The 25,467-nt window shown below is 43.5% G+C and overlaps 1 protein-coding gene across 2 annotated transcripts; it reads right to left on the minus strand.

Annotated features, from left to right (window-relative positions):
• Positions 1 to 2,393: 2,393 nt before the first annotated feature.
• Positions 2,394 to 24,333, minus strand: LOC123072194 (uncharacterized). Of its 2 annotated transcripts, XM_044495759.1 has the most exons (17): positions 24,091 to 24,333; positions 18,388 to 18,457; positions 16,967 to 17,179; positions 16,384 to 16,860; positions 16,040 to 16,285; positions 12,365 to 12,427; positions 11,668 to 11,877; positions 11,286 to 11,549; positions 10,839 to 11,048; positions 9,840 to 10,100; positions 5,890 to 5,936; positions 4,961 to 5,117; positions 4,589 to 4,859; positions 4,273 to 4,495; positions 4,063 to 4,186; positions 3,293 to 3,505; positions 2,394 to 3,198 (listed from the first exon to the last, which is right to left on the minus strand). In XM_044495759.1, the coding sequence occupies exons 1-17, from the start codon at positions 24,135 to 24,137 to the stop codon at positions 2,797 to 2,799; spliced, it is 3,498 nt and encodes a 1,165-aa protein (XP_044351694.1). In that variant the 5' UTR covers positions 24,138 to 24,333; the 3' UTR covers positions 2,394 to 2,796. The 2 variants fall into 2 exon arrangements, with proteins under 2 accessions (XP_044351694.1, XP_044351695.1); XM_044495760.1 differs by lacking the exon at positions 2,394 to 3,198 and having other exon boundaries at positions 3,348 to 3,399.
• Between the last annotated feature and the right edge of the window lie 1,134 nt (positions 24,334 to 25,467).

Genomic DNA, 25,467 nt, shown 5'->3' on the forward strand with positions numbered 1-25,467 from the left:
CAAGAGATAGTCGCAATGGAGCTTCATGGATTTCTTTGTACTCATCGAGTTTCTGGACAAACACTGCATTGGTCCCCGCAAAAAATATGGCAATAAACATTGTCCACACCGGATACAACTCGTTCTTGATTACTTGTCCCTGCATCTGTCCCAGTGTGTAGGAGATGAGTGGGAAGGACAATATAAACAATCCCTCGACTCCATGTCTCATAATGGTGCTATGGGATTGACGCTGCGCCTAGATGTTACAATGGCAAGGGCAATCATAAACACATCAGCCACGATCACATAACCTTCCACATGGTCTACAATCTTTCTTGGCTTCAAAAAATGGCTGATCCAATCCATTGTTGAATTATTGCATAGCTCTAACATTTCCCGTTCCCATTCTATTTTGTTGATTGTATTCATCGTTCCCTGCATAATATTAATAAAAAGAGTGCTTTTTTTGAGTGGGAGAGTGTGTGATATTAATACAACAGTAAAGAAAACATATATTGCCCTTCTTTTCCTAAATAAATTGCATCATAGAGTATATGAAATTAAACTTCTCTATATATTATTGTTAATATATCAAATTACTTTTTCCAATGGAAAATAATACTTAAGATTTGGCATACAAAATATTATATCGTAGTAACTATATTTTTAGTTTTTTACTAGCATGCACATACAAAAATATAGTGCTTTCAAAAGAAGTTGCATGAATGAGAGGCCCCTAATAGCCAGTTCTTTTGCTGGCTTCTGAAATAAGTTTCCCCTACTCAACTTATTCTAAAAACTCAACTAAATTTATTTTTTTGAAGCCTACTAATTAAGACGTGACTAGTAGGCTTCTAGAAAAATATTTTTGGTTGGACTTCTAGAATAAGATGAATGGGGCCAGTTTATTCTAGGAGCCCAAAAAGCCACCAAAAGAACTGGCCCTCAGAATAGTAGAGGGCTTAGTGGCGCTACTAACCATCACTTCTTAGCAAAAGCTTCTTAGGACTCCGAGCTGTTTGGACCGGTTCGATGTGGCGGATGCGTCCTTGAATCTCTAAAGTAATTCGCCCCACATATGGATTGAAAATGGGGTGCAGGATAGCCAACATATGGGCTAGGTTTGGGGATCCGCTTGGGTTGTGATTTTTTGTCCGGGGTATCCGCCCGGGCATATTGGGGAAGTATGGGTCTTGTTGGAGATGCTCTGAGAAATACCTGCAGGCATGATCATGGACGGTACCAACCCCTTCCACTAGAGGTACCAAGGAAACTAGCCTAACTTGCAAGAAGGGTCGTCTTGCCAACACGTGACCTCTAGATCTTTAGCAGGGATTCACCCCAGCCCAAGCCAAGACGACACCGGGATCGCCAGCCACCTCCCTTGCTACCTCCATAGCCAGGAGGAGGCTTCACCATCGGTGCGGCGTTGCTCACCGCAGAGCCAGACGCACAATCTCACCATCCAGGTCGCCGCCCTGGCAGAGTCGACACCTTGGCATGCGACAAACTGTATACACAAATGTTACTGATTGAATGCGTATGAATACAAACTGATGGGTGCCCATCAATACGAGTTCCGGTGATATCAGAAGGGATGTCTCTTTGCACGGTCCAAATGTATTTTCGCAAGCCGATCGGAGAAAAGCACATTGCCAAACAATAGAGCTTGGGGATAGAGTTTAGACAAAAATGCACAGAAGGCTACGGTTTGGTTACTCCTACCATACAACGACTTAAACTGGTTACCTGATGGAGGTCGTACACTCACTAGATCCTTAGGCAAAAGAGAAATTAACACTCACTATCCCAAGATAATCTGCTACATTGTGTAGGATCCAGTTGGTTTGTGAACGTTAATTATAGAGTAAATTCCGATTTGTACCCTCTATTTCGACATTTTGACACTAATTATCTCATTTAGCAGGATTTCGTCCATTTTACTCCATTTAGTGGAAGTGTTGCCATAATTTACCATGTTTAAAATTTTATGAGCCTTATGACCGATGGGTCCTAATGCCACATCGGCGGGTTTTTTCGTGATTATTTTTCTGCACGTCAAACCGCATCGCCCTAGCTTCTCCCGACCGTCAAGGCTCGATATGATCGCACTAGAGCAGCTCGGGAAACATATAGTAATTCTCTACCGGCCAGCATATTTGCTACCACGGGAAAGGAAACATCTAGATTCTAGAACATCATTTACCTAGTTAATGTTTGACTAGGTATTCATTCGGCCACTTCTTTCGTGTTTCAAACAAGAGCCATGGGATCAGCCTCTCTGTTTCAGCACATGGCCACTCCGTTTCTTGTGTGTGTGTGTGTGTGTGTGTGTGTGTGTGTGTGTGTGTGTGTGTGTGTGTTTTGGTGGGGGATAGTCACCGTGTTTCAACGTGGACAACGTCGAATCGTTTCTTAACAATGGAAAATAATGCTATCAACTTACTGTTGCGATCAGATCTGTGGTCCCACACTTCAGACGGATCGACCTCCAACCCTAAACCAAACAACTAGCCGGCACAGTAATTGGTCGTCTCGTCCCATAATATTCTTCATCCAAGCAACTAACCGGAATAGTACTGCGACAATTAACTCTTACCAATTTAATTTTCTGGTTCGCAGTAATCCAAGCAAGAACAAAGGATCTGGGTGGGAGAGGTCACACGAGAACAAATAATTTCACCTCGCTAAATAGGACTATAATGCCCTTTTCAAGAGGCATGTTCTAATCTCCACGCCTTGAGCTGCATCGAAGCACACTACGCTTCAGAAACACTGTTTGAAGAACTGCTCACAGCAAACAATTTGAGTTCCTTAGGCAGAGCCAACAGCCGAAATAACAACCTTTAGCGTCACCTCGTCAACCCCTTTAGCCGACTTCTTGTCAAGCATGTCCTGAGTGATATCCTCACGCATGATGCCCTCATTCACAGCGGCGCACCGCATGAAGAACTCATCCTTGAACGCTGTAGAATTGGGTGCCTTCTGCTGTGCTTGCAATGTTACCATGACGTTGCACTTGGATTGTGGTGGCACAATACCTTTCTTAGGCTCTACGTCATACAGCAATACGCCTGTCATTACAATATCGAAGGCAACATAATCATTGGATACGTTGGTCAGCTGAAGGGAGCATGGTATCTGCTTGTTTATCTCGAAGGGGAAATTCAGCTCCAGCATGTCAAGCTCAAGCAGCTCCCAGGGGTAAGGGCTTATCTGCATGAAAATATTTGGCATTTTCATGGGTTAGTTACTTGTTTAAGCTAGCAGTCGCACGAACCAATAAGTTTTTTGGAACGTATGAGCTTACTGGGGCAACTGGAGAGTCATCACAATCGTTAATTTGTTCCTTCGTATTTTCTATGTTATTGAGCATAGTGACTATATCCCATATATAAGGTCTTCTCTTTGGGCAGTCTGACAAGCACATTGACACAATTTCAATACATTTGGTTACTTGTTGATAACCCGATGGTGGATAGCTCAGTGACTTATTCCACCTGTACCTCCACCTTCTAAGTACCTAGCATTTCATAAAGATGATTTATAATGATCCTATAATATTTTTTCCAGCATTAAAATGATACAATTAATATCAATAGGTCCTTCACAAAATATGAGTTCATGATATATAGAGGGTATAACAAATGTCGATTGTTTTGCTATAAACTTGGTCAACCAATTGGACTTAAGACAAAGTTTATATGACTTATTTTTTAGGAAGAAGGGATTAATACATAAAAATTGAAATCCACACTTCATGCATTATTTATTTAAGAAACTATTTTCTTTTTTCTTTTTTGAGGGAGAGGAAACTTGTTTGTTAATTAGCATTATCCATGCAGAGAAGCACAGAAGTATCACTTGGTTTAACTTCACGAAAAGATGTGGCATGTAATTTTTGGTTTCAAATCTCCAGCATAGATACTTTACAGATTACACTATATGTCTTGTTCCAAAGCAACTCACATATATAGTATGAAACTTGATCCAGTATATGAATAAAATGGGATCCATTATGATTCTACACGGAGGTATTTTGGGGGGGGGGGGGGGGGGGGGGAGTTGAATAATTCTTACATTTTTTATATCAGGGATGTCCTTACATCCAGTCACAAGCTCTGTAATTATAACACCCAAGCTATATATGTCTGACTTGATTGACACCAGACCACGATTTATGAATTCAGGCGCACAATATCCGCTGCATCAAATTATGATATTCAGTTATATGTTATATATATGGGTGAACATGACACTAAAAATTGGGTTCTCCGTATGGAAGCTTACAGTGAACCTATGCGGTTACTAGCGACAGCGTGTGTTGCTCCGTTAAGGAATTTTGATATACCAAAATCTGTAATTTTTGGTATCATACGATGATCGAGCAGTATATTCGCAGGTTTCATATCCCTGTGAACAATACCCTTTTCCTTGTGAAGATAAACCAAACCATCACAAATTCCTCGAATAATTTGGTAGCGAGTATGCCATTCAAGTCCCCTTAGTTCATCTACATAAGTGAAACAAGACTAAAAGTGACCGGCAATGAAAAGGTAAATGAAATCAAGAAAGGAACTGCAACACACCACATGCATCGTCGTACCAGTAAGATATTTGTCGAGACTCCCATTATTGATATACTCGAAACAGAGTAATCTTTCCCTTATCTCGACGAAAACATACTTCAAGGCTTTCCCTGGTTCTGCATGTAACATAGCTTTATTCTCTGTATTAGCACAATAACCCAGAAACCGTACTACATTTTTGTGTTTTACACTGATTAGAGAAATAGCCTCGCGATTAAATGGCTCCTCTTCAATTGTATGACTGTTTAAGAGCCTTTTAACAGCAACACTCCCATTTTGAAGATCTCCCTGTTTAGCGTGTCTTGTTAGCACAATCATAGCTTGTAGATCGATTTCAGCTGTGCTACCAGAAATTTTTTACGTTTAGGGATTTTACAACTTGAGCTTACCCTGTAAACGACTCCAAATCCACCACGACCAATTTGTCGATTCTCAGCAAAATCCTCCGTGACGTGTTGTAGAAGTGCTAACGGCAGATTCATCGGCTCCGCACTTTCGTCGAGTATCATATGCTCCAGCACATTAGATGCAGGTTTTATGTCCACCCTGATTACATGCATCATGCACTTCCATTAGTCAGACAACAGATAAATTAGCTTACTTCCTAAACACATGGATATTCATAGATACACAGTAAGCATTGAGATTTGCTTCAATTCTTGGTAGAGATTAGTTTATTGACTGAAGCATGACAGCAGTACAATAAGCTCAAATTAAAATGATCTGCAACAGTTCCTCATAAGAAAATGGTCTGGAACAGTGGAACTTTGCTGCCGACCAATAGTTTGTTGATGGGCCGACACCCAGCAGGGAGCTGCTGTAGCTGGTGTACCTGCGTGCAATTTTCGGACTCCCTGAGGGTTTTTTGCAAAAATGTTCAACATCTCCTGGGAGCACTTGGATCTGAGATCCGATGGCCGAGCTCGCACTGTTGATAGCTTTAGTTGTTTTATTTCTAAGCCATTAAATCGGCACTACCAAGAGGCAGCTCAGTGATAAGTTTGTACGCATAAGCATCGAACAAGTTGAAAGACACCGGCATTTCAGAATCATAAGATGGATACAGGAAATCAAGATAATACTTTATGATATAGTACAATACATGGATGTTGGATACAGTTCTAAGAAAATGCATCGTGCGAATTGTGATCGAAGACCGAACAGTCATGAAAGCATTGATGTAATTCTACTACTTGTAAGAGATGAAATGTGACATGAGAGCACACAGATCAATTCTCCCGGTATTAGAGGTGCACTATTATCAGCATTGTTTGGTATGCACATGCCGCGGAGAATAGACACGAGAGCCAGGTCTTACCTTTGTCTAGAAGCCATATCATCTGAAGTACCAGAAACTACATCCTCCTACATAGAAAAGATGGTCGATAAATATTGCTTGCATAATTTTTGTAGCATGAGATAGCCTACCATACCAATCTTATCATTAACTTTCTAAAAAAAATCTTATCTTATAACTTCCTAATTACCAAGAATGTCATCCCTATTCTGTTGGAGGTCACCGTGAAAATGGGGGAGAAATGCCCATTTGTACCATTGAATACTAGTCCAAGTCATCGCCAATTCCTTATACAAGCACTATTTTAGGAAAAAAAATCTCCATATATACCACTCTAATTTAACTAATGTTTTTTTCTTCAAAACAGAGGCAAAAGATGTGCCTCATCAAATAATTAAGAAGAAGAGAATTGCCCAGGTAATTAACGAAAAACCGATCAAAAACAGATATAGACACCGCCTGTGGACGACTCACAAAGCATGGAGCTTTATGACCGCACGGTCAACCCAGCAAACATATTCAATGTGCAACGAACACAAACCCTCACACTTCTACAAACACGAATCCCTGACGAGAACACCTTGGCTGAAGACAAAGGACACCACCAAATCTTTGGAGACAAGTCTAACCATGAGGACGGTCCAAGAGACTGAAGATCATCCATTTAAGCAGTTGCAGACGCCATGCCGATGGTGCTACGCCTTTTTACTTTGCTCCTAAGAGCCTTCTCCAACTTCTTGATTTTGCCCCTCGTATTATTCTCCGCCGCGATGCAAGCAGTCACCTTGCTAGATCCATGGCTAGTCCGCTTTCAAACTGGCAAGCAAGTTGCAAAGCTCTGTTGTGAAGAGAGTCTTTGAATTAGGTGACATCGCACCAACCCTATCAACTTTACCACACACAGCCACCATCCACCTAATGTCCAGATGAGTGTGAGTAACAGTAGCATCCACACCATCATGGTCAACAAAGACGAGCTTTTGGCTCAGATCCAACGGTGGTGGTGAGGGCGTCGTGGGCATTGGCAAGGCCCCTAAAGAGCCCATCTCCTTCCGAAGCAGCATTGATAGAGGCGAAGTGGACTCCCCACATATCTTGTGCAGCTCAGGCATAATCTACAGAACGGGAGTCGCGACATGAACGATGACTTCACTCTTAGAGGCAGTCATCGGCATACGCAGCATCTACGGGCATGGTCTAGCACGAGGGGAGAAGTCTCCGTATATTCATGCATCCTCTCCATCCAACTTTGGCAAATCAATTTGTCCTCCTCTTGTGATTATGATCCCGTACGAATGCTCTTCTTCCTCTTTTGTGCTTCCGCTCTTTGGGTGAACTCGTCGATGAACAATGGCTCGCCCCCAATATCAATGCCTTCATCTTCTTCATCACCATCACCTTCGCAATAGATGTCATCATCTTTATGCGATGAGTCACCATGGTCATAGTCAGCATGGTCGTGGGCCTCAATGTCTTCATCGGCCACTACTGGGCGCGGCCATCCTAACTTTGGGTCTCGTTGGGATCGTAGGCAGCGCCACGCTCACCCTCATAGATGACATTCTCCATGAACTAGTTGTAGAAGGGGTCGTCGACCGTTGGTGCTGGTGTTAGCATTTCATCGAACAGGACGCGAGGTGACGACATGGTGCCCATAGACGGCGGTCGTGCTTGCTTTCTTTGCATCTCGAGGAACGGCCGGCCGCCGCTGTCACACCACGATGTGAAGTTGAGGTCGATGACGGCCAAGGGGCGCGGGGTGGACGGCGCGATCACTCCCACGTCCGGCGACCCCGAAAAACGGGTCTGGCATTCGTACCTTGCCGGAGAAAAAACGGGCGACAAAGGCGCGATCGGCGAGGGGCGGTGCGGAGGCCTGGCGGCCGATGAGCCTGTGCTCGCCGGGCCGACGGGCGCTACAGAGAAATCCGCCAGACGGCAAATCCCAAGCATGAGGAGGGTGTGCGCTTTATTGACGATTTCCTCCTTCTTGCCGACCTCAGCCTTGCGCCGCTCGGCCTCCAACGCAGCGCGCTCGGCGGCGAACTTGGCCGCGGCGTTCATGCCCTTTACAACCGCCCTCCGGTTCCTCCTCTTCGTCGATTCCGCGTCCATCTTTGCGAGCTCCGCCGGCATGCATTCCGGCCGCTTCTTCTTCAGACCCTTGGCCGCCTTCTTCTTCACCTTTCCGAGTGGGTCGACGGCCTAGCCGCCGGAACTCGGCGGGGCATCGGCCATGGGCGGGAGGGTGGCGGGCGGGACGTGGGGGGGTTTGGGGGAAAATGGCGCGAAATGGGGCGCCGGGCTGGTGCTTTGTGCCACCGACGGGCGGGCCAAGGGAGGACAAGCGCGCGCGTCCCTACGTCCGCCCGCTGTCCGTTTCACCTTAAAAGCGGCCCAAACTTTGGCCGGGATGGGTCGAAAGGAAACATAGAAAGGACAAAAATCCGTTTGCGCCCGCACGTTGGGCCGTCTGATTTGTCTGTTTTGCTCCAAACGGACGAACCCGAACAGGATAGGGTCACGCGCTGGAGTTGGCCTTAAGTGACAGAAGAGATTGACTACTTAGCCTAAGTTGGTGACGGGTGCAAACTGGGTGCAAAAGGAACGAAAACGACAAACCAAGCAGAATCGTGCGTGTTTCAGAAAATATTACATCTCCCAATCAATGTGTGTTAGCGGCCGCCTCCTCCTTCTCCTACACAAAAAGCTAGGGTTTTTGCCTCCCGCCGCCGCCGCTGCGGGTCCGCCTCCTCTCCGATGGTCTTAGGGCCATGGGGGCGCAGTGGATCTCGGCAAGGGTCGGCGGGAGGGTTCCGTTTTTAATTGTTTCTTTCGGTTTTGCTAGGGTTTGTGTCCTGTTCAGGAAAACGAGACGGCGGCGGCTCCCTGAAGATGGAATAAAGGTCTCTCCGCCTAGCCCCCGTTCCGGCGATGTGTCTAGCATCGTTGGTGGGCGTGTGGAGGTGTGTCTCCGACGGATCTATCTTTGGTGGATTTGCTCGGATGTCGTCGTTGTTCGTCTACGTTCGTGTGTCGTCGGATTGGATTTTTCTGATCTACGTTATTCTTCATCTGCGGCGGTTGCTATTCTGGTGCGCTGGTCCTACGGGGCCTTAGCACGACGACTTCTCGACTGTCTACTACAACAAGTTGTGCCTGACTCCGGCGATGGAGGGGCGATGACGGCGGCGCGCCTTCGGCTCGCTTCAGTGCTGGTAGTTGTCGCTAGGTGGTCCACGGATCTGGATGTAATTTCTATTATTTCTGGTATTCGTTGTACTGCCATGATTGAAGATGAATAGATCGGAAATTTTCTCGCAAAAAAAAAATCAATCTGTGTTAGCAACATGTGCGAAAGGAGCTTAGATTAAACGTTTTTTTTAGTATTTTGCCCTTGAAATGTACACATTTATTATGTTGCCCCACCTAGGAATTCTTGTCAAGCTCCCCCAGTGCTCCCAATAATACACTGGTTTTGAGCCCTGAAATATTAAACCAATTAAGCAGGGTCTAAGCGAGGAAAGACTGATTAGCCTCTGTTCTCAATTGTAAGGCTCCTACTAGTTGGCAATTCTCTTACTGAAGTTTGGACATCTGGGCACTTCAATTTGTTCATCTGGAAACCAATGTACGCGTAAAAAAAACAAATCTGCTCTTTGTGTGGAAAAAAAAAGGTGCTATCTATGCACAGAAAATGGCCTTGGAAACCTTATGTAGGCCAAAAAAATCTGTTAATTACTGGGATATACAGACTTGGAATCCAAACCCAAATATAGTTGTATAGAAAATTGCTGAATAATTAGCATACAAAGAATTACCTTCTTATCCAGGGATATAGAAGGAAATTTCAGAAAAGGAGTGTGCAGTCATGCTTGCACATGGTGCTGCTGACTCCACATGCACTTCCAGATTACAAGACCATATATATAACATAATGCACACAGGATTCAAGGGAAGAAATTTTGTACCTCTTCTTCGTTTGTCCCCTCCTGTGGGCTAAAATAGACACCAATTGCTTCAATAAATTCTCTACCATTGGCAAAGAAGCCAACGATGACAGCATCTCTCTGACGTGGACTTTGGAAGCGAGTCCCCCCTCCTTGTCCATATGGTCCATAGCTACTGGCATTGGTGACAAATAAAAGTGACGATACAACATCTGAATGGTCAGGACTCGGACCAACTGTTCCAGAAATTTCCATCAGAAATTCTGAATCCCCGAGAAGAATCTACAAGTGAAGAAATTTGGTTATCACACTAGCTATTTGTACATGTTCTCGGAAAAAAAGCTATTTGTACATGGTAATATAGTTAATATGGATTGACACAGGCGATAGAAACGGCGCATATTTATGCTGCCTATTTCAGAGGCAAACATTCTCCACTAGAGTTGTTTTTTTTCTATTCCCTCCGTTCACAAATATAAGATGTCCTAATTTTTTTGTGAATCGGATGACTATAGACACGTTTTGTGTGTTTGTTCACTCATTTCAGTCAGTATGTAGTCCATATTGAAATATCCAAAACATATTATATTTGTTACAGAGGGAGTGTTTTGTAAGCTGATACGTTCGATCTTGATGCATGTCATCTTAACTTGTTCACTAAAATTATGGTTCTATGCATCCGAGGATGGAGTGCTTGATAGGTTTTGCCTTCCTTTCCAAGAAAAAGATAATTGATGCAGTACCCAAATTAACTATTAGTCGCATGATTTAACTCCAGTCAGAGAATCACCAAGTGATGTTAAAGGGATTGACACACTCTCAGAAGGTGTGAAAGTTCACTAAATGGAAAGCATATTTTTTCAAGGAATGACATCTTTTCATATGACATCGCCTACATGTTGTGAATATTACATGAATATGCTCAAGCATACATGCCATTAGTAAGCATTAAATCATCCATTAAACCCAACAACAAAGCATTGTTTTGTAACAAGTTATTACTAGGACCGATACTCTCACCTGATGAGAACTACCGTCATGAGACTCAACCGTCCGTCCCCATGGCCCGGCAATGTGCACTTGTCCATTGCAATCACTATATGTGAACGAAAGCGAATTGACTACCTCGCCACTGTGAACCACCACACTTACAAGACGCTGGGGTAACACTGCCACGTCATTGCACAACCCAGAACTGCCACCCCATGGGCCAACTTTCATAATCGAAACCTGTTGAGTACAACAGATTAACAAATGTCAAAGTAATGATAAATTTTAAAACAATCTGTACCGAACTTCTTCTTTAATATATGGTACTCCCTCCGCCCCATAATAAAGAAAATCAAGATATGTTAGCTTGAAAAATATTCTTATATTATGAGACGGAGAGAGTACATGGTAAGTGTATTACAAAAATCTATTTAAAAGTAATTAAATAAACAGAATTCACTACAAGTAAGTTGGTACCGCTTCTCTTGTTGGTTGCCTCTCAGAATTCACATAGAGACCAATTGCGTCTAGCGCCTTCCCAACATGAGCAAAGAAGCCAACAATACTGCCTTTGCCCAATAGTGGACTATGGAAAGGAATTCCTCCTCCAGCTCCAAAAGGTCCATATGAACCAACATTGGTGATAAATTTAATCGACGTTACCACATTGGCAGAATATTGGGTAGAGAAACCAATGGTTCCAGAAATTTCAGCCAAAAACTCGAAGGAACTTAGCTGAATCTATAAGAGAAGACAAATGATTACCAGCCTAGCCATAGTCCATAGATACAAAGAGATCGCGATAGACACACATTTCGTCTTTTCTTGAAAACAAATCTCGAGTAACATCTACACTCACCGTATCAAACCTCCCATAAGAAAAGCTTTCGCATATTCCCCATGGGCCTGCATGGTGCTGCTTTCCATGGCCATCACTGTAGGAAAATGCAAGGGAATATACAACCTTTCCACTGCGGATTGTGACACTGTTTAGGCATAGGGGTGCCTCCTTGATGTCCTTAAGATAACCGCTATGCCCTCCCCACGGCCCAATCTTCATCATTAGTGCCTATGATGAGCAAATAAATGAATCATAAAATTAGGAGTAATAAACATTAACTGATAAATAACATGAATTAATTAGCTCTATACGCACAGTTAAAATAAGTACATTCCAATTTTGACTGGTACCATGTATTTTATGAAATCTTTCATCATCAATAAATATGTTAAGCTCATTATACTACCTCTGTTTTGCATATTAGAAAGAATTGTGCATATCAAGGAAGAGTTAGGACTTACGAGAGGTTATATAGACTTATGTATTCGATCAAGGAGTGGCTAGTCATAAACGCTACTGCATATAATGGCTGACACGCCTTGATTTTTGAGCACGTGATATACTCTAAAATACCGAAACGAAAAACTAGTAGTACAGAATGTATTTGAAATTGAGGTAGTATGTTGTTTATTAATTCTTGCTGAAACACAATTATGGCAGCAAAGTAAATTTGGACACGAGATAGTGGTCAAATTTTAATTCTCGGAGAGCTCACCTTATCCAGATCCATTACATCACCTTGTAACTTGGGGTTAGCACATGCTACGCCATCGTTCTCCTGCAAATTAAGTCCAACCATCATCCATCAGTATCAGAATTTATACTTGGTTTACATAAAATCCAATTGTATAAAATTGTTATAAAATGTAAACTATATATGAATAAAACATGGCATGAATTCAAAGGTGTGCTCAAGAAAAAGAGTAAAATATCAATTACAAATTTATGGTTACACCGTTCTGGCTGTCATGAGTTGAACTACATGGGCAAATCCAAATTAGAACTCCAATTTTACAAAATTCACAGTTCTTTGGATCAATTCTTTTTTCGATTCTATTGATTGTGCTTTAAATCGAAATCCACAATTGTAGATCGCCCATGAGAGAGGGCTTTACTATATTTTGCCCATGTACTTCAACACCACTATCGACCATCATCACCACACAACCCTATAGCCTTTTAGGGTCTGGTAGGTGTAGTTTAGGGGTTCTCTTTACACTGACGATTAAAAAAATTCAGCCCCTTGGTCAGAAATCTTGTGGCCATCAACTCCACCCTCTCGACCATTTTTCTGCAGGCGACCTTCAGACCAAACTTGGAGAAAGCATAGCATGTCTTCCTAATTAACTGTGACGGGATCCATACTAAAGTTTGTCATGCTGCATCGGTTTGCCTTGGTTCTTTCCCCCGCACTTACCTCCACCTCACATTACATTTTGTGATGCTAAAAGAAGTGCATATCGAACCTCTCATCAACAAGGTTGGTGCTTGGCTCTGGCGGGATGTAGATTCAAACATTTCGATAGTATGGAAAGTGTGGTCCCGCAAAAAAAGACAAAGTTTGTTATATTGTCCAAGGTTAGCTACCACTTGATGGTTTTCAAGCTTACAAAATTGGTTGCATCCACGAAATGAGAAGATCATGAGGGACCCCATTTGGATGAAACATGATGCCCCATCCACAATCCGTGGGCATTATCAGCCGGAAAAGACGAACTCGACATCATGGATTTCGATAACTTTAGGCTTCATGGTCCCTACTTTAGTCTTTATGGCTACTTCAGTGTTTATGGTGCCAAACTAAATATCTTCATTTATGTGCAAATAGGGAGGACTATTTTGGTAACACTACATAAAAGTATCCAATAAGATATTGTAACTCTTCTGCCTAGAGTTATCATTTCAAACTAGCTATTTATCTATCTTCTCATGCATTCTTGTATATTTTGATGAGGCATCGATTTTTTTTATACTCTGGTGTTTTGGATATTCTATTTGTGTCTCTTCTTCCGCTTTGTACATATCATCCTTCACTCCTTGGATAGAGAGGGAAGACGATAGCCTTAATCTGCTACTCGGAAAGGCAAGGAGGTAACCAAAAAAGCACATTGTTTCTTTTCTTCTCTTTGTAACACTTCCCATTGAATATTGTGCTATTTATTCAGTTTTATCAATGAATATTGTACTAAACTCGGTTATTATGTGGTGTACATATGCATGAGATGGAATATTTTACTAGTTGGATGTGTGATGGAAAATATATGTAAATGTTGTGGTGGTGTTACTCTCATATGAGTACTCTATGCAGGGGATATTGCCAGAAAACGAGCATGCTTCTGGTTATTTTTCAAATGACTTTGTTGCGGTTTGTACTAAAATAGTTGCTGCAAGGTCTATATCTAAGGTAGCCACATGGTAAGAATTCATTTCGGAATGTCCCTCTTCTGGAGCGGTTTGTAAAAGTAACAATCGCAAAAGGTTCTTATTAGAGGTGGGTTGCTGATGGCCAATTGCTTGGGATAGGTAACTACAAAATTGCTATGTTGGTAATTGTAGCATTGGCAGTCTGGTAACTACATAATTACTATGCTATTAATTATTGCACAAGTAGTTGGTTACCTATACATATGCATCTAGGTAACTACATAGTTGTCATATTGCTAACTGTAGAATATGCGCCTAGATAAATGCATAACTACAAAGACGGCCTGGTACAATGGGACAACTAGTTCTGGTGAGAACCCTTGGCATCCACCTCATCCTCGGGGCACCATCCACATCATCCTACATCAAGTCTCCCTGTCCACCATCCACCACCAGAACAAATACTTTGAAGAATCAGATGGATGTCCGAGTCGATCAAGTTCTTAGTTCGGCAGTCCTCGACATGTCTATTTCACCGAGCCTCTCTTCGAGAAAGTGCCTAGATAGGCCGAACCCCTTGTTCATCCGTTTCAAATGCGGTTCATGTGTATAAAGTTGGATCTCAATTAGTAACACACAAAAACAATTGGTTAGGTTAGTTGGTTGCTACATTCAATCCTCTATTGTGAGATCGAGGGTGAAGTTGTGAGTTTGACTCTGAACTCTAGCACATTTTTTCCAACACACACGAGATGCTGATAGAGCGGTGAGATAAGCGTTCGGGCATAATATTATCATTACTGCAGATCAATGCTATTAAGCCCTCCTATCACACGCCCAAAATTCAAATTGTATGTGATGAAGGCATTGCACGCCTTAAGAAAATTGAACCGTGTGTGATCCATAAAGCATCATGCATGATTGGTTCAAGTGAACCGTGCGTGATGAGTTCCACACTATTGCCTAGACTAATGCGTGTGAGATGACTGGCATCATTGCACACGATTGGGCCAGCAAAATCGTTTGTGGTGTTCAACGCACGGTTCTGATAATTTAATCAAGTGCGATGATGGGGCATGTTGCACATGTTTCAGCTCGTTGCATAATGTGTGATAACGGACACACTGTTCAGTTCCTTAACTGTGTGCTATGATTTGTACCTTCGTTCGACTGCGCCGTGCCGGCTTTGTGGCCCGCAGCAGCCTCAACTTCGGCAACAAAATGACAGGCAGCAGGGACGCAGTCAGGCCTGCCAACTGCTTCCATAGGCACGGGCCACAGCCCCGACGCAATCGGCATGACGGTGGGCGTCGTTGGCTAGGGCAGCCATCTCAGCGTGCGCGAGAGAGCGGAGGGGGGACTTCTTTCTTGGGGTGCTCCTCCTCCATCCACTCCTCCTAGCAGGATTTGTGCAATGCTTATATTCCCCGAGTTCGTTGACTGCAAGCATAGGGTTGTCCTTCGGCTCGTACCCAAAATGTGTGGACTCCTACAAGAAAGGTGCTGGCACAGACTCCGGGGCGGCGCGACGGGGCTAAGTGTAGGTTCCTGCACATTGGCAGCTTGCTCTAGGACAACCCCTGGGTGAGCGGGTGCCAGGACTACCATTTTTAGGAGTGTACACGCACATGTGCAAATTCCATGTGTTATGTGCGTATTTACCTGTCTGTCTTGTCATTGTTCGATGGTAGTGACCATGATGTTAACATGGTAATGAAACCACAGGTTCGGACTTGTGTAGTACCCAAATGTTAGAAAAAGGCAAGGAAAGTTGGACCGCAATAGGCAACGAGCGGTCGCTGGGGGGGTAATTCTTCAAAAACACATTGCACTTTCTTCAAAAAGGCATGGCAATATCTGGCAGGCAGAGGATTTGCTGTAAAAAATTGCCTTATTGCTTGAAGGAATTGCCATCGTATCGACACAAAAAATTGCCATGAAGATTTTCATTTCGCCATGGTCCCCAGCTAACGTTCATTGAATAGCATTACCGAATAATCAAACATAAAGTAAAGTAAAACATTACCTTCTCTTTTATTGCATCCACGTAGACACCAATTGCGTCAACATTCTGTCCGGCATGCGCAAAGAATCCGATAATGCTACCATTTTTCAGCTCGGGACTGCAGAAAGTAGTTCCCCCTCCACCTCCAAATGGTCCATAGCTACCAATATTGGTAACAAAGAGAAGTGACATTACAATGTCTGGATGTGGACTCGGACCGACTGTCCCTGAAATTTCCTTCAAATATTCCGAACGGCCAAGCACAATCTAGATCAGGTGAACAATAAACAGTTAGAAACTTGGCTAATTGTTTACATGTACTGAGCTAATAGCGGGAAAATAAATTTATGAAGATTGATGTTCACCGTATGGATGGTCCCACCGTCTCGAATTGCACCATGTCCTCCCCATGGACCAGCACTATGTTGCCGTCCATCGCAGTCAATGTATGTGAACGCAATTGAATCGATTACCTCGCTGCAGCGAACTACCACACTTACCAGGCGTCGGGGCGACACATCCACGTCATAAAGATACCCGTTGTAACCACCCCATGGTCCAGTTTTCGTGATCAAACCCTGTTTTTCCATTGGTTCTCTCTCGGGTTTCACATAGATACCAATCGCATCAATCAGGCACATAGCTCGAACAAAGAAGCCAACGATACTTCCATTGCTCACCAGTTTACTGCGAAAAGGAAGTCCTTCTCTTGTTCCAAAAGGGCCATAGACACTCATATTGGTGGTAAACGTAATTGATGTTATGACGTCGGTAGAATGCTCGATATTCATATCAACTGTTCCAGAAATTTGGATCAGATGCTCCGAGGGGCCAAGCAAAATCTAAAAGATCGGGAAACTGATTAGCAAGAATAATGTATGATTTGCACATACCGCATGAAAATTGAAAACCTTAGCTTGAATAATACTCCATATGATTTGCACATACCGTATGAAAAGAGGACCCTATAAGCTGGCCTCCGTTAGCTCCCCATGGACCTGCATGGTGAGGCTTTCCATGCTTGTCACTGTATGAAAACGCAATTGCTAGTAACGTCTTCCCACTACGGATCGTTATGCTATTTAGACATACGGGTTCCACCATGATTCTGCAAGCTTGGCCACCTATTCCACCCCATGGCCCCATCTTGGTAATACATGCCTATGGGCAAAGCAATCAAGCAAAATATTGGTAGAAAAATTAATCGAAGGAAATAAATGATATCATAAACAATCAAAATGAATTGCAAAGAAATATATTTATTTTTGGCAGAGGAAAAAAATAATTGCAAAGAAATATATTCCTTTTGTTTGATGAATATTTTTTTTGGTGGGATGTTTGATGAATATCTTTGTATTACATATCTACATATTAATTATATACTAAATAAATGGACGTTACGAGGAAAACAGGGAAAGGTGATAGAAATTCTCCAAAAGAAAAACATCCAACCTATCGATTGGGTGGACCATCATAATTAACTAAGAAGCATTGCGCGCGCACACACCATACATTCTCCAGAAGAAAAAAAGATCCCTATGAACACATGCATGCACACCATATATATCCTTATAAATGCACATCCTCGTAAATCTTGAGATTAAAGGAGTCATCACATGTGCCTTGCAGTAGACGGAAATGTCGTATGTTAGTGAACATTGTCGGAAAGATGCTGGTGTGGGACAGAGTCCTCGGCCATGCGGACGGCAAGATGATCGTACGAGGTTTGTGGGCTGCTCCGGTGGCCTCTAGCGCTGGATCTGAAGTTTTGCCCTCCTTCCTCTTCTAGCCCTCTCTGGATCTAGCGCCGGTGTGCTTTGTCGGTCTGATGGCAGATGGGTTTGGTGGTGTGAGTCTGGGATAGGAACAAATCTGTGGTTGGCCTGGCTGACCACGACGGTGGCAATGCCCATGGCCGTTGTGCGCCTCCTTGGAGGCCCCGCTGAGATCCCCTCTCCCCACACCTCCCCTCTCTGATCCAAGATTAAGTGTACATATCTTTTTATTGTCTTCTCAGATCATGTGATAAGTTTAAGATAATTATGCCTTATCAAGTATTGTGCATGCCTTTATTCTCCCCTGCTAGGATCATCATCTTTACATTCACACATTGGCTCAGAATGCTATGAAAACATATGAATGATTCTGTCTACAGAACTTCGTTATAATTTCATTACACACTATATATGATTCTTTGTGCTGTTAAGATTCATCATAAAGCATATATTTTAATTACTAATTAAATTCTTACAATGAGAAACTACTTAGAAGGAATGATTATCCATAAAACACACACATTTTCCTCGTGCAAGCAATTGTGACATCAGATTAAGTCATTAAGGTTAAAATTTCATTCTGACAAGCCTCACCTTATTTCGCTCCTTTATATGACCTTTCAGCTTTGGCTCCCCACTTGAAGTTGAAGTTCCATCCATGGTCCTGAAAAGTTCAACCATCAATATGGTAAATGTTCTGTCGCCATGAACTACTAAAGATAGTTGCCACACGTGTAAGGAAAACTTCGTTCGTCGCTAACTTTTTGGCTTGCTACACTTGTGAAACAAAAGTATGAAAGACTTGTGGGAAGTAACACACCATTTATCAATTATACTCCATCTGTTTCATAATATAGTTCCTATAGATTATTCCAAATGTCAAACATTACAAATTTTGACCATATTTATAAATAAAATAGGTACATCCAGAATACCAAATGCATATCATTGGATACATCATGAGTTATATTTTCATAATGTACATGTTTGGTAGTGTAGATATAGACAATTTTCTCTATAAACTTGGTCAAAATTGGCAAAGTTTGACTTTCAGAAAAATCTATATGCACTACATTGTGGAATGGAGGTAGCATGATATTTCCTTGATGCATCAAGCTGATAAAGCGATATAAAACGTGATAACAAGAATTGCTAATACATAGTCACTACAGCAAGAAAAAGCTAAAATATAAAAATAAAAGGAAATAAAACACCATGAAGAATGAGGAAGTAGGAATTCCGTTCGTCACTTCTTGCAAAGCGAACAAATGGGTCTCATTGACCCAAATCCGACCACATTACTATCGAGTCTCATTGAAGTCAACAATCCAAGAACATGGAAAATACTAACCCAGATGTCCGTGCATCAAACCATCACTCACTACCAACCAAGACTTGAATGTACAGAACTCCGAGACTAGGCCTCCAAGGTTGTCGCTCGAACCGGCAAAAGAATAAGTATAGCCAAAATTTTGAAAGTTTGTTCACCCACGTTCAAATGTCTTGGCCATCTTAGTAAGTTGGACGGACACGCTGAGAATGGCAGAACCATGGCAACACATGACAAAAAAAAAACCTCTGACTAAGCGTCACTTGCGGACCAAGATCTTGAAGAAAAGAGAATGAGTTGGCCTTAATGTTGCCAAATCCAGCCTAAGACGGCCAAGACAGGAAATTTCATCCAGGTTTCGGATCCAACCAATCAAAACCGGAATAATAGATCAAAGACAAAAATGTTCCACAAGGTGACGATGCAAGTGTGTCGCTGTTGGAGAGGGCACGTCCTGCAAGCAGGGGCATACGAACCAACTTTTCCAAAAAATGCATTTTAAACACATTTTAAAATGTCAAAAAAATCAAACGAAAATTTCACGCATGCATCTTTGCAATATATGTGCCGGGCACAAAGTTTTGTGAGAAAAATCTTTTTTTGTTTTGTCTCCTCAAAAAAGACAAATTCCAGTGCTTCTAAATAGTGTTCCAGGACACTTTTGTTCAGTCTTTTTTGCAAAGGCCAAATAAAAAGTTATTTTTTCGCGAAACTTTTTACGTGCACATAGAATGTGGAGATGTGTGCGAGAGACTTTTTTTTAGAAAATTTTGGTATTTAAAAATAAGTTCTAAAATGAGTTCATCCATGCACTTCTCTATAAGAATTAAACAACAACCGTGTAGTAGGTGTCCGTGTAGGATTAGAAAAGAAAGATGAGTTCTAATAGGATTACTAGTCCTAGTCAAGTATTAGTCCTTGCCCGGTATGCGGTGCATTGCGCTATAAGATTATCCGCGATGACCCTTGTGATGTTGAGGGCGAACGCCCCAGGAAGAGGATTCCTATCATGGTGATGTGGTATGCTACTATAATACCATGGTTGAAACGTTTAATCCAAAACAAAGAGCATGCCAAGTTGACGCGATAGCACAAAGAAAACCGTAAGAAAGATGGAAAGTTGAGAGTACCCGCTGATGGGTCACGGTGGAAAAAATCGAGAGAAAGTGGCCGGACTTTGCAGGTGATGCAAGGAGCTGTTGGTTTGGTTTAAGTGCAGATGGCATTAATCCCTTTAGGGAGCAGAGCAGCAATCGTAGCATCTGGCATGTGACTCTATGTATCTATAATCTTCCTCCTTGGTTGTGCATGAAACAAAGTTCATTATGATGTCAGTGCTCATCCAGTGCCCCCAAGTAACCCGACAATGACATTGATTTGTACCTAAGACCATTAGTTGAAGAATTTTTACAGTTGTAGGGCAAAAAAAAGTGTACGTGTGTGGAATAAGCACAAACAACAGGAATTTAACCTATGAGCATTGCTGTTTCTAACCATCAATGATTGGCATGCTCTTAGTAGCCTTTCAGGACAGACAAACAAGGAATACCACGCTTGCACCCACTGTTTAGATGAGACCGAAAGTATATATTTGGATAAATGTAAGAAGAATGTGTACCTAGGACATCGTCGATTTTTTGCGATCAAGCGTCTCTTAAGAAAAGAAAGGGAAGCATTTCAAAGGTGAGGCAGATCACCGGAAGAAGCCTGACCACCATACTGGTGATCATATACTTGATATGGTCAAGGATTTAAAAGTAATTTTTTGAAAGGGTCGTGGCGGACAATCTGTTCCGAATTATGCTGATGGACACGCATCCATGTGGAAGAAGAAATCTATATTTTAGGACGTACCCTATTGGAAAATCCTAGAAGTCCGCTCTGCAATTGACGTGATGCATGTGACGAAGAATCTTTGCAAGAACCTGCTAGGCTTCTTGGGCGTGTATGGGAAGACAAAAGATACACCGGAGACACGGAAGGAGCAGCAACATATGCACGAAAAAGACGGCATGCATCCAATTGAGTATCAATGTCCTGTCAGCTACACTCTTACCAAAGAAAAGAAGGACATCTTTTTTGAATGCCTGCTCAGTATGAAGGTTCCGTCTGGCTACTCATCGAATATAAAGGAAATAATAAATATAGCAGAGAAACATTTTCAAAACCTAAAATTTCATAACTGCCACGTGATTATAACACAATTGCTTCTGGTTGCATTGAGGGATGGCAACAAAGCAGGCGACCACCAGAACTCATTGTGAGCGTGCAACTACCTATAGCACAATCAAGGATACCACAAAGATTGGTAGTGTGTCAGCCTCATGAGGTGATGCCTTGAGCCAGACCAGGATATATTGATCGGCGATGGATGCTATTCTGGTGTGCTGGTTGCTACTCTGGTGCGCTGGTTGCTACTCTGGTGCACTAGTCTTATGGGGCCTTAGCACAACGACTTCCCGACTGTCTACTACAGCAAGGTTTGCCCGGCCCCAGTGACGGAAGGGTGATGATGGCGCGCCTTTGTCTCACTCCAATGCTTGTAGTCGTCGTTAGCTGGTCCACGGACATGGTTGTAATTTTTATTACCTATATTGTTCTTTATACTGTCATGATTGAAGAAGGATAGATTGGAAGTTTCTCAAAAGAAAACAAATGAAAATATGTCATTTCTACACAAGTTCTGGTTCCAAAGGAGCATTCTCATAGGTCGCTCATCACATGTATTGGCTCTTGCGCTGACGCCATCTCTGTTGTAGACGCTGGCAGGTGGCCCCAGTCATATGGTATGCCCCATTCAAAAGAAAATGTAGGTCCACCCTTAGCGGTTGTTTGGATAAAGAGTAATAGCAATAGGTTAAAGTAAAAAAGCTGTCAAAGATAGTGGTCAAGAGCCAGGCTCCCGACCCCAAGCTCCCTCCTCCACCTAGGGTTCCAGCACCGCCGCCAGCGGCTCCCCCGCGCGCAGCCGCGGCCGCGGCCGGAGCCCGCCGTCGCCGCGCGCCTCTCCCTCTCCCCCACCCCTCCCCCCGCCCCTTCCCCCCTTCCCCGTACCCCCTGTGTCGCCTCCCCGGGCGAGGCGGCCGGGGGGCCCTTCCGTCACTCCCCTCCAGGCTCTCTCCTCGCATCTCCTTCCTCCCGCCGCCGCCAGCGTGCACCGCCGGGCCTCGGCCGCGTGGTGCTGGCGGCGGTGGGCCTGCCCTTCCCCGTGCGCGGCCCCCCATGCCCGGCCAGTGGGGGCTGGCGGCGGTATGGCCCGTCGGCGGTGATGCCTTGTGCCATGGTGGTGCTCGACGCGGCGCTGCGGCCGTTGGCCGTGGGGCGGCGTGGTGGCTGGCGGCGCCTGCCCAGCCCAGATCTGGGCCCTTTTGGGCCCCATTTGGGTTTGGGTGGGCCGGTGGCTCGGTGTTCCGCGGCGTCGTTTCCTGGTGATGGCATGGTGGCGGCGGTCTCGGGTGGTGAGGATTTCGTCGGTCGGCGAGCTGCAGTGTGGCGACAGGATTGTCCGGGTCCAAGTGGACCCGGCCGGGCCGTCAAGGCCCGGCAAGTCCTCGTCGCGGCGTCCGGTCGGCTCCGCTGCGGCAGTGGAGGTTGCCCCCTCCCCCCGTCCGAGTTGTGCTCGCTCCCGTGGCCGGGGTCTCCTTGCCCGAGCTAGGCCTCGTGTTGGCAGCTCCAGAGAGGCGGCGGGGGTGTCCAGTAACGGTGGTGGCATAGGCTGGTGGGCGGCTGTTGTGGTGGTGCATCTTGAAGTGCCTCGGGTGATGGTGGTGGTTGTGGATCGGGAGAAATCCTTGTCGGCTTGTCCGGCACCGACGCGGTGACGCTTGCGGGCGCCATTGGACCCTCCTGAGGGGCGTCGGATATATCTCTTCCCTACTATCCCTCGCGTACCGGGGGAAACCCTAGAACTTGTTCGGGCAACAGCGGCGGCGTCGTTGCATTCCTTCTTGAAGGTGTTGCTTGGTGCGAGGCGCTTCGAGATGCTGGGATCGCGGCGGCACTTCGTCGGAGGGTGCAGCGGTTGCCGGTCTTCCTTTCGTCGTTGATCTGCCGGTGTCGGCATTCATTTCTCTTTTGTTTTCTTTTAGGCTTACCTGTGCTGTGGCCCCAGCGTGCTGGATGTATCGGAGCTTTGCTTTATAATATAAAGCGGGGGAAACCCTTTTTCTCAATAGGTTAAAGTAAAACTTGTTTTAAGTTGGTTTTTGGGATACCAATTTTATTAATAACTCAGTAAGGTATGTGCTTATAGAGAATCATGTTTGGATTAGGAAAGCCTTAAATCGGTTTGCACATAACTGTGTTTGACTTTATTTGGATGCAGATGGGCCGATGTGGAAAATATATCAGCCTAAGAAATAGGATCAAAGGAGATAACTTAAACACCCCTAAAAAAAGGAGATAACATAAACTCATTTTCCCAAAAACTACTTTCTTGGGTTTTACAGAAATTAATTCTGGATATCCTCAAGATAGTTAGATAAAACAACAAAATTTAGTAGTTTGTTACGGTGCTAAACAAGATCAAGGAAAACTAGTTTCCGAAGTACTCTTCATCCAAACAACCCCTTAGGGTGAAGGTAGTGCATTGACGGTTTAAGGAGGAGTATTGTTCTTTGAACTTTCATGTGAGAAGTGATGAAACATGGTCGGAGCAGTATATATGCAATCAAATATCTTTAGTTTTTGAGAGATATTAATGAGAATGGAGAAAAACAATCGGGAAATCAGCATGGACGTCTCCCCACAACAACGCCCGGCGACCAATCATAGGCGGCTGCAGTGGTACTGTGGTAGCAACCCACCGATTCGTGGAGCTTTGGTTTCTGGCTAGGCATGCATGTTCTAAGTTCATATCACCGGAAAAGATAAAAGGAGTCACAAAGTTCATAGGGGAAAAAACGAAGAAATGAAAGCAGCTTTCTTAGCACAAACCCAGAAACTAGAGCAGATTCGAAAGCACTGACCTGGAGGGAGCGGTCTTGCGGCCTGGATCGAGCGTAGACCTCTTCATTACCGGCTAGAGATGCATCCAGAGCAGGTATGTTCGGCCTGGAGTATATAGTTGTAATTAGTAGTACATTATTAGTAGTTAACTTAGTAGCGAATATTCCAGCTGGCAAAGCTTGGCTCCCTCCAGGGTTGGTACTCGATGGAGAAAATAGCCACTTGCTTAGGAGATAAGCATGTGATGCATTCAAGATTCAAACAATCAAAGAAAACCACTCTTTTGGCCTCCCTCGGCGGCAGGTACTCGATATATATATATTTTGTTGTTTGCGCGGTAGGAGCGCTTTCACATGTGTCCAGTCAGTGGACGTGATTGTTTAATTTGCATCACTGTCCAACAATATTATTTCTCGCTCCAATCCAGGATTGGATATTGACTTGCGACCTGTTTCAGAACAGAACTCAAAACTGTACTACAACCGGACATAGATTTTTAGAGCACCTGCACCCTGGCCTTGCTATCCTGGCTTTCCAATATTTCTTTATGATCTGTGCGAGACAACTAACTTCGTATATGAAAATTTCTCCTTTTTGTTTCTCTCATATAGAACATGTCTTAAACGTCAAACTTTGCAGCGCAACAAAACTTACTAACTAAAATGTGGGATAAAACTTTCAAAAAATTTCGCCCGACATAAATACTAAAAATAAGATTTTTTTTTAATCAAATAAAACTTATTTTGTATATTTATGTTGGACGAATAAATCTAAAAGTTTTATCCTAGATTCTAGTTAGAAAACTTTACTATTCTGCAAAGGTTTGAACTTGAAGACATGTTTTATGTAAGAGAAACAAAAAAAAAGAAATGTACGGATCTTAATGTGAAGAATGGATGGCTAGATAAGAGGGGCCTGGGTGCACGTGCTCTAAATATGTTTTCGTACTACAACCCGTTGCATTATTGGTCACAGTAAATTAGATCCTCTCAAGTTTTCACCAAAAGCACTGTCTCGTGAAGGCTGGGGCAGGTATTATTTGGTACTAAATACCCCTTCTCCAGCTTAATTCGTTCAAGGTAGACGTGTGGATTTCTTCATGGACTTGCTTGTAATTTTTTTATTCCTATAAGAAAGTTTTGTAAGAGTTGGTTTTATTTAATATTCCCTCTGTTCCTAAATATAAACATTATTAGGGATTCCAATACGGACTTTTGTGCGTCAAAAAAAAAGAGAAAGAACAAAGAGAGACAGAACACCTAACATGAGGCAGTATGTGCAGAAATTAAAGGCTTTTGGTTTCCTTCTGGCTTCCCTACTGAACAACACCTAGGGCGTGTTTGGTTGTCTGCATGAGGCCCAACTAGACCCGCGCGGGAAGAAAACGAGCTGTTTGG

This window comes from Triticum aestivum, chromosome 3B, assembly GCF_018294505.1.
Source record: "Triticum aestivum cultivar Chinese Spring chromosome 3B, IWGSC CS RefSeq v2.1, whole genome shotgun sequence".
Taxonomy (NCBI): Eukaryota; Viridiplantae; Streptophyta; class Magnoliopsida; order Poales; family Poaceae; genus Triticum; species Triticum aestivum.

Bases quoted from the DNA above. Each gene is read 5' to 3' on its own strand.
- LOC123072194 (XM_044495759.1), bottom strand. From the start codon at position 24,137: ATGAAGAGGTCTACGCTCGATCCAGGCCGCAAGACCGCTCCCTCCAG. The intron at 16,286-16,383 runs GTGAACATCAAT...CACCTGATCTAG, and splicing joins ACGGTGGGACCATCCATACG to ATTGTGCTTGGCCGTTCGGA. The intron at 4,187-4,272 runs GTAAGCTTCCAT...AATTTGATGCAG, and splicing joins AGTAACCGCATAGGTTCACT to CGGATATTGTGCGCCTGAAT.